The sequence below is a fragment of the Aulonocara sp. 'chitande type north' Nkhata Bay genome, linkage group LG22 (assembly GCF_057382095.1).
Source record: "Aulonocara sp. 'chitande type north' Nkhata Bay isolate Kocher_YH1m ecotype deep benthic linkage group LG22, A_spYH_male_GT1.1, whole genome shotgun sequence".
Classification (NCBI taxonomy): Eukaryota; Metazoa; Chordata; class Actinopteri; order Cichliformes; family Cichlidae; genus Aulonocara; species Aulonocara sp. 'chitande type north' Nkhata Bay.
In genome coordinates, this window is record NC_141364.1 from 22,550,100 (window position 1) to 22,562,221 (window position 12,122).

The 12,122-nt window shown below is 41.8% G+C and overlaps 1 protein-coding gene across 8 annotated transcripts in view; it reads left to right on the plus strand.

The window, feature by feature from the left end:
- dync1i1a (dynein cytoplasmic 1 intermediate chain 1a) overlaps positions 1–12,122 on the plus strand; it is a 69,884-nt gene that overhangs the window by 13,343 nt on the left and 44,419 nt on the right. For 5 of the 8 annotated variants that reach the window (XM_086279635.1, XM_086279637.1, XM_086279639.1 and 2 more), the window contains one exon: positions 11,364–11,459. In XM_086279635.1, coding sequence (XP_086135761.1) covers positions 11,364–11,459 — 96 coding nt within the window. The remainder of the gene's footprint in view (positions 1–11,363; positions 11,460–12,122) is intronic. The other 3 variants (XM_086279638.1, XM_086279642.1, XM_086279643.1) reach the window with 1 other exon arrangement.

Sequence of the window (12,122 nt, forward strand, 5' to 3'; positions counted from 1 at the left end):
AGGAAAGGTCAAAGCGATTGAAGGCATTTTGCGCATGCGGATGTGCACGTATACAAGCGCGCAGGTTTGCATGAGAGTAGTGTGAGCCTTACACCCAGTTTGTAGTAAATTGGCTTTGCTCAGTGGAGCCTTAAAAGACCCATAATAGGTCACAGTGGAAAAGCAGAGCGAAAGAGAGAGAGAGTGAAAAAAGGTGAAGAGAAATTCATGGCCACTAGCAAATAAGCAGGAATAGAAGAGACACAGAAATGGAGGCGAAGCGGCAGGGGCCGCCGAGGGACGACGAAGCACTTCTGACATTAAAGCAGTAATTGTTTGCAGTGAACCAGAAGCAGGCCCTCAGAAATACAACTCTTTGAGTATTTGTGTATAATTTGATATTGCAACTTTGGAAAACCCCCTTCTCAGGGTTACAAGTTCATGGGGTCAAGAGTGTACATAATCTTAATGTTTACACGCCCGTATGGAAAAAAAAAACTAGGGGTACACAAGTCTCTCTCTCTCCCGCCTCTGTAATATTTTCTGGCCCATTAGCTCTCAGGCTCTGTACAGCTTGAGTGTATAACTGGTCAGAAATTTACTCCTCAGGTCCATTTGGTGGGCCGGTAATGGCTTTTAATTGCAAGAGAAACCTCATGTCCAGACACTAATGTGAAAATACTGAGTGTGCGTGTGTGTGCTGTTTTGGGTTTTTTTTGTTTTTTTCCACACAAGCATTCAGACTCATAAATGTAAACACAGCATACACTGGAATAAACAAACAAAAAACAGACAGCCACAAAATGCACACATACGAACGCCACGCATGCACACATGTCACTCGAGCTCCACATAATCCCGTAATAGAGCAGTTAAGAAACCAAACTCCAAATTTATTAAATGATCCTGACCACTGGCAGCACACTGGTCCAATTAGAGTGTTTACTTTGGTGTGTGTGTTTTTTTTCCACAAACTCCTAAATGTATTAAATATGGTTCAACAGGTCCTGAACTTTAGATATTTATCAACAGTTTTACAACAGATGTCTTTTGGGATTTTATCCAGTCCAATCCTGGATTTTAAATCGGCCGAATTACTGGAATCCAGGTCTGACACTTATTACTATAAGGGTTGAAGAGTTTATTGCGCTCGTTTATTGAAGTTCTTGCATTACACACATGACGGAGACACACTAGTATGGGACTGGTTTTTATTTATTTATGTATTTATTCGGTGTGGGTCCAGAGTTGGTATGTGTTACTGCTGAACTTTGATAATAGTAACAGTAGAACTGAGAATAATGCCTTAATATTGTCTTTGTTACCAAGCGTGTGTCTACAAGTTAGAAAATATCAGAAACATGAGATTTCTTTTCTAGTCATGTTTATTTTTTCTTTAATCAGATATTTACTGATTAAATATTGTTTTTCATTTTTTTTTGATCAGGCAAAATCCAGGGCCTTTTATTAAAGCCATACTTCACATTTGAGAAGAAGAAATGGTATTGAATAAAGTTTTTACTAAAAAAAAGTCAAAGAATACCCAGAGACGTGCTCTGTGTGGAGTATTTTCTTCTATATCTTTTATTTCTTTAAAAAATGTTTACATAGATAATGCACAGACTGGAGAATATGTATGTTGCTGGTCACAGCATTACGATCGCTCACCGGTGACGTAAATAATGTGCATTCATTTACAAAAGTGCTGAGATAAGCTAGCTGTTACATTCAGCATGTTCAATGAAAGGAAAACAGGCAGGTGTGAAGACAAAAGTAAAACAGGCTTAAGTTGATATTACCAGAAAATTACAGCCAGATGCCTTAAACTGTGCATACACACAGGGGTAGAAATGTGGATCTGCATACTTTCAGTAGATTTTTAAAAGCAGATTTTATAAATTCCAGTCATAGTGAAGTTGCATGCATGTGACCAATCCTTATGTCCTGTCCTGTCTTTTGCCACGAATGGTTTTAGATACACCATTAAATATTCATCTGCATACTCAAATGCTCTTCGTATCACGTGGTCCTGGAAGCACGACTAGATCAAAAACTACTGGATGAAAAAGTTAATAAACTCTGTTGTTGGCTCTGGCATTCGCCTCCAGCATGCCAGAGCAGCTATCCATCAGTTTAAGAAGCCTCATAAAACGTAACACACGTTGGTGTGTGTGTGTGTGTGTGTGTGTGTGTGTGTGTGCGCGTGAACAGAAAAAGAAAATTATAATGTTAAGAAATGCAAGCTCTGTGAAACTGCTTCTTTATGATGATAAATTCTTCCCCTGCCTTATATTTCATCCCCACTTCTCTACTTTGAGCCTGATTGGCTCTAAAAAAAAAACTCCACTCAAGTATCTGTGAGGTACACACTTTCCTACTGCACTTTATGCCTTTTGAAAAACCAATTTATGTGTAAGGGAGCTTCTGTAGTGACCATGCTGTGACTGAAGGAGGATCATGGGGCATTTGCTGCAGCATATGCAGTCTGTCCCTCTGCCCTCCAACTGCCAAACAAAAAAAAAAGAAATGGTCTGCTGCTAAAATCTTATCGCCAGGTACATCTCAGCATGTTAGCGTGTATGTGTGGACACAGATGTGGACATTACGGTGATATCTGTAGATGATTTGAAGAAAAATAAAAGGCATAACTTCTGTAAAAAAAAAAAAAAAATGAAGGTAAAGTTAAAATATTAACAGTCTACAAAAAGAATTGTACCAGAGCATATGAAAACAACAATAACACAGTTATTTACAAAATAATCACGTGCATAATTGACGAGATATTGTTAATATATTTTTTTTAAATATCAGTAACTACACGGTTGACATGCCAATCAAAAGTGGATGTAAAGTTCTGGTTCATCAGTGTGTATGTCAGCTGTGGGAGAAAATGAAGCATGTTGGAGTTTTGAGAGTGTAGTGCATGTGCTTTTATCCAGGAGGTTAAAATCAACAATAGAATCACTGCTTGTAAAATCTAAATTAACAGCATTATTTTCTTATTGGCACATTTTAAATAATAGTGCTTTTGCTTTGTCCAGTTTCTACTACCGATCGTTAGCAGGGAAAGTATTGCTGCATTAGCCAGAGGCTCACACCAGATACTCACAATTCATGTACTTGAAGTTTCCTCTGCCAACCTATCCCGCGCCCTTCATTAGGATTTCACACAGTCCAGTGATTCAAATAAAAACAGTGAATATAACACACTCCCACTCTATATGAAACTGACATGACTGATGGGTTTGTGGGCCGTCTTCAAGGTCCTGGAGAGAGGAATGTGATTGCACGAGTGTGTATTTTGCATGGCTAGGCACTTGTGTGTTTTCTGTATGTATGTGCATATGAATGTGTGTGTACCCAGCCACATATGGAAGTATTTGTCTCATACATTGTTGTTCCAGCCAGGCGGCTACAACAGGCTGAACAGAGCAGAGAGTTTGTGTGTTTTTTGTGAAGGCACAATTTGTGTAGCGATCAACCACAGTGAGCGCACAACGGAGGACCCTGGACAAAATGTACTTTGAATTAGTTTTGCTCAAAAGTACATCGAAGACGTGCCTTTTTGCGATCGTTGACTTCTGGACTTTTAAAAGAGTGGCTGCCTTCAGGTAGCAGTTTCTCGTGATGCTGTTTAAACCAAGTGTGTTTCACATAGACGCACACACAGAAGATCAGATCGGGGTTATGCTATTATGATCTCTCCCAGTGTTTTCCCTGCAGACACACTTAATCACCCAACGCTTCTCACTTTCTGTCTTTATAAAACAAGTCTGAGTTTGGCTTTCATCGTCATCGCCCTCCAAAGGGCACAACCTTCACTCCTGTTTCACTCGCAAAATTGATGCGGGGTCCCAGGCGGTTTCTGTCGAAATGGTCGTGGCAGTCAAAACTGAGAAAAAAAGTCTTGATATTAGAGAAAAATAATGTCTTTCGGTGTGTGTAAGGTATTCCAAGTGAGTCACAGATGATTGCAATTTTCCCCCATGACCACCGTATAATAAGGTACATGAACCCCTTCTTCATCTCCCTCCCTCTGGCTTTCTCCCTCTCTTAGGTAAAATGGCCATCATCCAAAATAATATCTGCCATCTGATGAGTGCTCGAGATGAGTAGGAATGTTTAGTTTCACGTTTCCCCTTTTTCTCTTTTCAACTTTTTTTTTTTTTTTTCATCTGCATTGTGTTGAACATGACTTTTTGACATGCACGCCCTACCCTCCCTCCTCTTCTTGAGGTTTTCTTTTTTTTTTTATACACATGTAAAACAAAAGTGGGTCTTTAACATTTGCTTGGGTGGTCCTCTCTCAGAGGTTTTCATTTTGATAGAGTAGCAGTTCACTGCCACAGCTATCTTCCAGAAAGCTGCTCTCATTAATTGTTTAGAAAGAATTTTTTGTCAACACTTTCCGTTGCAAGTCTGAGCCTTTTGACTGCTTTATACTTTAGGTCAAAGCTTTAGGTGCCTTTAAAATTGCTCCTCAGATTATTGTGGTTGAAATTCAGCGAGCTTTAAAATCCATTTCTGCCGTACTTGCGACTGATTGAGCCCTTTTAATTTTTTCAGATCATACAGCTTGACAGCTGATTGAAGTGAAATTCATAACCCTTGCTGCTTTTGTTTGGCTGCGTTTGTCATGCAATTCTGTGTTTCTCCAGCAGGGAGCACTCTTGGCACATAGACTTTTGCTCCATCAGTCTCACCAACCAAATGTGACAGCCCCCCCCCCCCCCCTTTTTTTTTTTTAACGAAATGGGTATCAAATGATATTGAATGATTAATAATTAATCACAAATATGTGTAGGATATGTGTTGCTAAATTAACGAGCTTTTTCACATTAGACTGCGTGACGTTGTGGTCTTTGCTACAAATCAAGGTTGCTTATGTGACCGCGTTGCTGAGGTGTAGTGCAAACTTTTGTCTTTTTAGCAGAAGGGAGTCAATCTTTAGTGAGCTACTAAGAAAATGGTTATCCCATGTTTTTTTTCCTCCATCATTATATCAAATCAAACACCACTTTATATGTGTGTGTGTTTGTGGCATCAGAGTCACACAAAAAAACATAGATGCAGACAGCACTTTCTCTGAGTGACACAAATACCAGCTCAGATGACGCGTCGAAAAGCAAGTCGATGCCACAGCAGCAATTTTTATTTTTATTTTTATTTTATGTAAGACCTTTTCTTTCTGTTGGTCTCGCTCTCCTTGACTGGGTTTTTGACAGTTTGGAAAGTTTGAAGTCATGGGTTTTAATCAGAGCCTTGCGGTGGGGCTCGGAGCATGGCATGGCGTGGCATGATGGCTCATTTTAAAGATGTGGGTCTGGGTCGCGGCCAGACTTGGGTGGCATTGCTAGAAAGAATGGGGGAGGGCGAGTGGGACAGGGAGAGAGAGAGAAAGAGATGGAGGGAGAATCTACCAGCCCACAGCGCACAGCGAAGTTAGCCACAGACCTCCAAAAGGCCTGTATGGGCTGCATTAATGAAAGCGGATTATGTGTGGGCATGCATGTGTTCATACGGTGTAGACTTGGGTGTACACAGGCTTAGACACACACACACACATATACACAATGTTTGATCAGTGTGGGGAAGTGTGGTGAAGAGATGAATTAATCTAAATCATGCTGCGGGTTTTAGCTTTAGCAGTTTTACATCAGGCCCTGCTGCTAATGTGTGGGTATGTGGGGAATATTTACTTACTCACCCCTACTGTGCCAATCATGACTTGATGAACTATGATGAATTTTAAACATGACTTTATATTAAGATAAATTAATACCCCCTACCTAAAAAATGAAAAAAGAATCAAATTGCCAGAGTTTGGAGGACTTTTTATGCAGTTTCACTAAAATCCAAGTATTCTACAAATAATTACTACTTGCAACTGTAGTGATTGTGTTCATGCCATGCGTGGTTTTTTTTTTTGTTTTTTTGTTTGTTTTGGACAGTGTGTCACGTCTGTCTCGATCACTGAGATTTCTGCGCAGGTTGGACTTGCCCTCTCACCTCTGAGAAAAAGATGTGTTCGACTTTCCTGCATGGCTGGCTCTAAACCATCAATTTTCTTTCCAACCTGACTAACAGAGGTCCCTAAAATGTTAGCGGTGATTCTCTGCGCTCAGAAAGAGAGTTTTATGTCCAGCTGAGTATTAACAACAACAACATAAAAGAAAACAACTTTCTGATCTTCTTTAGGTTGCGCAGACACTTCACAGACACTCGGTGTGACAAGTCCATCTGTAAAAAAACATTTAAAGTATTGTAGGGTGGTGTGTGTGTGTGGTCTTTTATACTCTTTTACATGAATTTTGACCTTTTATTTATTTGAAAGCTGTGTGATTATTGCTGACTTGTAAAATCAATGTGGTTCGATTATTGTTTTTCTTCTTTTCTTTTAATGGGCGTGGGCTGTTCTTAAATATCAAGGATTGCATTACTGGAGGCAGGACTCATAAAAGTTAAAGAATTCCCCCCGGTGTCTCAGGTTGATATCCAAAGAGGTGATGTGGTTGCAGTTTGAATGTGTGTGACAATAAGAAGGTTGGAGTTTGACTTGTTCTGAGTGAAGTTAGTGGATAGGAGTGTGTGTGCGTGTGTGTCATGCCAGGGCCACATTAGAGGAGCCTTTTAAGTCTTGTTGACCTCCTCCTACTCCTCTGCATAGTACTTGTGTTGTGGTCTGCTCCATAGCCAATCCACCAGAACGTCTGTGAAGTCTATATGTGTATGTGTATGTGTGCGTGTGTGTGTATCCATATAAATAATGTGTTATTCCCAGCCCGTGAGATGCCCCCCTCCTCAAAATCTCACCGGATTTCTCTTTTGTGTCCTCCTCCCTGCTTCCGCCGCCTCTCCTCTCTCATATCAGTATCTCTCCTTCTTTGTGATTAACACAATGAAGAACTCTAAAAAAAATTATGAGCTCTGTCAACTTTGATGGTGTGTGACTCAGCCGAGTAGTCACCTCCATACTGACGTGACAAGTGTGAAGCTCTGCCCCAATAATGGCAGCTGATGACAAACTTAGGGTCTAGTCACAGCTCTTTGATAACTATGCCAATTCCTCCAGGCACGTGCGAACACATTTCAGCAAACTAGCACTTAAAGTTTTGGGTTCAGAATAAAAGTTTGGCTAACGCTTCGATCCTTCACCAAAGAGCGCGTGCTAACACATCACGGCCGTGACGCCACACCGTTCGCGCTTTATGTAGCAGCTGAAGGGAAGCGGAAGACGGCGTACATCATGTTTTATATGCTGTCAGTATCTTTCTCTCCACATGCTCAATAGTTGCTGCCTACTGTGAAGTAATACACAATAGTTAAGCTAATGAAACTCTCAGCAGTAGCTCAGCCTTCATTAAGACTATGTTTTCTTTATTCCACAAACAAATCAGCACATTACTCTCACCTGAACTATTTCACTCGTCTGCTGGTCCATAAAAGCAATAATGATGCGTGTGCCGGCTAACAAGAGCCTCATGCACTGAAAACAAGATAAAGTGTTTATTAGTCCCGGTACAGTAGCTACTTACCATACATTTAGTAGCTAGCTCCAGATTTGTCTATATAAGTCTATGCAGCATATCATGTTAGGGTGTAGACATACAGATGTTTTGCTGCGTGGATACAGAAAATGTGAAATAAGCAAAAGGGAAAAGATGTTTTATTGTATGTGATATTTTCTGTGCTTTCCCTTGTGTAAATGATCTACAATATTAATATAGAAGGATTTTGTTCTATGACACAGAATCCATCTATAGAGTGCCACTGTAATCCATATATGGTTCAAAACTGTTAACTATCGCTGGGGCTTAATTTAACAAATAATTTCTCTATAAAAGCATCAGATACTGGTTACATTATCTGTAATGGGAAAATTTTCTGTTGTCTTGGTCTCTGAATGATTGTAGCATATGTACGTACACTCCAAAAAATATTTATGGCTAAAATGCTGCCTTTAAATAATTTGATTACATGTAAATCTTCCATGTAATCTTGTTACATAAGTACAATGCAAAATGTGAAATTTAATAAAATTTAAAGATGAATTATATGAATAAATAAACCTCTGATTTTATGTAATTCAGATGCATTTTATTCAGAATTATTGCTTCTTCTTTATGTATGTGCCCTGTCTCCTCCTTAACTGGTGGGTCAAGTTTTTTTTTTACAAACATCTTCTTACATACAGCGATTATTAACTTCTAAATATTTTTAAAAAACATTGGTGATGACTCCCAATCCTTTTGAGTTTCCTGTTCATCATCCGCCTGAGAATGTACGTTATGGTCACCAAAATTTGTATCCGCGATGGAATTTTGCTCAACTGTTTTTAGTCCTCGTACTACGAGTGTTAGCAGCCCTAATCAGATTCTCACTATACATGTGCTTCATATTTACTGGGAAATAGTGTTTACACATTTTCTGTCCTGACACTAATTCTGATAGCGTATCTGCTAATCACTCCTTTTCCCCCCCCGTTTAAAAATCTGTCTGATACGTCTTCAGATAAATTAACGAAATATGTTTTATATCCAGTAACAGATTTGTTATTGCTGTTAAAACTGAATGATGACAGCAATAGCTGCTTGAGGGGTTAATATTAGCTGTTTTGGCATTTTATAGGTGACACCCAATCTTTCCAACTTGCTAAGCTGAAGCACATTTCTGTGTTTCTAACAGTCACATTTTATACATCTGCTCTTGTGGGTAGAGTGCATACCTCTGCCAGTGTGTGTGTGTCTGCGTTAACAAACACTTTTACACATTTGTGCGCGCGCGTGTACGTTGTTTCTATGCCCGCACCGTGAAGCTGAGAGAGCCTGCATACCTGCTGGGCTGCTCTGAATTGACTGGGCCTGGTCAGCATGTGAAAGCAGCCAGTGGAAGATTGAGGCAACCAGATGCGGAGGCCCCAGGCTACAGAGGATATCATTACCCCGGGTGTGTAGTCGGCCAAAACGGGAGCCCCCAAGCAGAGTTTCATCAAGGTGGACCCCCGTCTGCAGTGAGGGGGAGGATACCGGTTAACCGTCGTCCTGCAGCGAGGAGCGGTATTAAGCGGCAGGTGGAAAGAGAAAGCATCCCGTGACTGGAATGAGGTGGAAACAAGAAAGTGTGCAGGATACTTGCAGGGTAGCATGCAGACACGCTCACACTGTGAGAGATTGTCTCTTTTCATTTCCCTTCCCTGCTTACTTTGCTGTGCCGCAGGAAAACCGAGCAGTGCCTCTCTGCTTGTACTCGTGAACATTTTTACATAAAGTTTTAGATTACCATTTACCACAGTATAGGTTTTGTTTTAGCCTGGGCGCACGCAGAAACACATCTCTGAAAATTTCCATTTAAAGGAAATAGTAGGGATATTTTTGGTGCGTACTGTTACAGAACAACTTGATGCATGGCTGTTGGCAAAGACATCAGCAGTATCTTCGGACGGGAATTGGACCGTCTCCCCTCAGTGAGGTAACCCATACACCATGAATCACGCTGCCTTGCTCCACAGTCTTGTGGTCCCGGGGGTTGACAGTTTGACCGCTCCTCGATGTGGTTTCTTTCTGCTTTCCTCACGCTCCTCCCATCCCCATTACCGCACATTCCAACCACCGGACCGGTCACATAAGGTCAAGAAAATAGAGTAGAATAGAAGTTGTGTGTAATATACCTTCCTGTTTTCTTTTTTCTTTTTTAACTTCTTTTACATCCTGTAGCTTTTCTCATTAATGACTTCAGTTTGGAGGAAACAATGACAGCCCAAAAAAAACAACACTTGGAAGAAATCAAACTTCACAAACTGAGTCATGGAGGAAGAGACAAAAGGACCTGGGGAGAAAAAAAAAAAGGGTATCCCTGTTTTGGCAGCTCAGACATGGAGCTAGTCTGGCAGTCTGCCTGTCTGGTTCTTTCTGGTCTCTCTTCCATACTGGTGGGTCACTGGTGTTTGGATCAGTACAGCTGGCTGTTAACCACACACTTGGCTGGAGCCTCACCACTATGTATTTGATATAGCGTAGTCATTTATTATATAAACACAGTATGAAAATTAAAGTCATATATCAAAAACGTTTACTTGGAAGTGAAAAGAAAAGAAAACACAAGGACTGGTAGGGAAGGATCTTCTGGGAATACAGTGAATAGAATAAGGCAGGACATTATTGTAATAGCATCAGTATAATCAGTGGAGTGGTCCACCAGTTGCAATTGTATTCGTAGCAGCGAGTTCATCAAAAGCTTAGGCGAGCCCCAGTGACAAATGGACAGTTCATCTGGTGCAAGAGCAGCCCTCGAGCGAGTGGTTTTAACAGTGCCCCAGGCCATACTCTAGCTGAGTTAAACACACCCTGACGTGTATGCGTGTGTGTTTCTGTGAGTGTGAGAGAGAGAGATGACATGTCTGAGAGTGTGATGTAGTCACTTCCTCCCACTGGACTGAGCAACTGTTGTCAGTTTGACCCTGCCAGTTAACCCCTCACCACCCCTGGCACTGTGGGCGAGGGCCCGGGTGTGTGTGTGTTTGAGAGAGAGTGAAAGACAGATTGTATGTGTGTGTAGCGTGTGTGTTAGCGGACCACAGGTGTCTGGTGGCCGTGTCAGGGTGTTAAGAGGTCTTCAGAGAGGCCCCCCGACTCTCAGCATCTGTTTCAGAGGGAGGGAGCAGCAGAAAAGAGGAGGAGAGGTTGGTGAGGGTTAGCAACACATAGCCCGAGGGGTGGTGGGGCAGTAGCTGACAAGCAGGTGCCTATGTTGACAGTAACCCTTCATACTTGAACCTCAAATACACACACACACACACACACACACACACACACACACACACACACACACACACACACACACACTCTCTCTCTTCAAGTCAAGTGTAATTGCAGAGACTGATTGGAGGGAATGCAGAGGGAATCCCCTTTTACACAGACACGCATGCACACACATACATCACAGGATCTCTTTGCATGGGGTCAAAGGTGAGGGAAAGAGGGGAGGGCACACAAAACTCTCACATTTCCTGCCAAGTCTGTGTGCGTTTGTGATTTTGGTGCACAGTAACCAAGCTGCCCACACAGATGTGCATGCAGGACAGTAGAGATGGACACGAGCTTCTGGCCTTTACTTACTACGCAACTGTAAGGGAAGTTGCGTGGCTTTGGAATTCGTGTGTTTTGTAAAAAACAAAGTGCGTGTGTTTGTAAATGAAACCCATTTGGTCTGAATGTTAGTCAGTCAGGTGTACCGGTGCATGTCTGGGAATGATTATTTTGGTAAGGAGGAGGGGGGAGGCAGCACGCAGCGGGAGGTCGAAGAAAATTGGAACAGCTGTTGATTAACATGAGTGCTCTCTGTCTCTGTCTCTCTCTCTCCTTTTTTTTTTTTTTACTCTCCCTCAGTAGAGGAAGAAGAAGAAGATGAAGAGTTGATGGAAACGAAGCCGGGGCCAGAGTCGGAGCAACAGGATGAGGACGACAACAGGGAAGCCAAAGAAGGTAAAACGAGTTTAGCAACAAAAAAAAAACCCCATTCATTTAATGAAACCCCAAAATAAACTTCCCATTCTTTTTCTCATGTGTGTGACACCCTTCTCAGGTCAGTGGGTGGATCAGATAGGAGGGTGGGGGCAGGTTTCAGCATATCAGGACCATGGCATCTTGGGGTCAGCACTGATTAAAAACCTGTCACTTGACCCCGTTCGTCTTCAAAGTGAAGAGGAATGGAGAAGTGTGTGTATGTGTATGCATGTGCCCGTGTGTGGAAGTCCTAGAAAAAAGACCTGGTTCAAACACAAGCCATGATGGACATATTCATATTCTGAATATGCGTGACTGTAGCAAGTGTGAGTCAAACACACACAGATAGGCAGATGCACCCACGCAGTCGTAAACACACAGTCATCCGTCTCCTCTCCATCCTGGCCTATTACAAGGTCTGGCCTTTGATCTCTGCCACTCGATTCACTGGGTCTTTTCTGACAACTCGTAAGAAATACAAAGAGATGGAGAGGGATCAAAGTCAAGAGGCAGGGTAAAGGTCGGTGTGTGTGTTTGTGTGTGTGTGTTAGTGTGAGGAAAATCGCGTGTGTGCTTGGGGACAGTGACTTCAAAAAGTGGACGCCGTGCTGTGCAGCCATTACGTTCAAAGGGAGGCGGGTC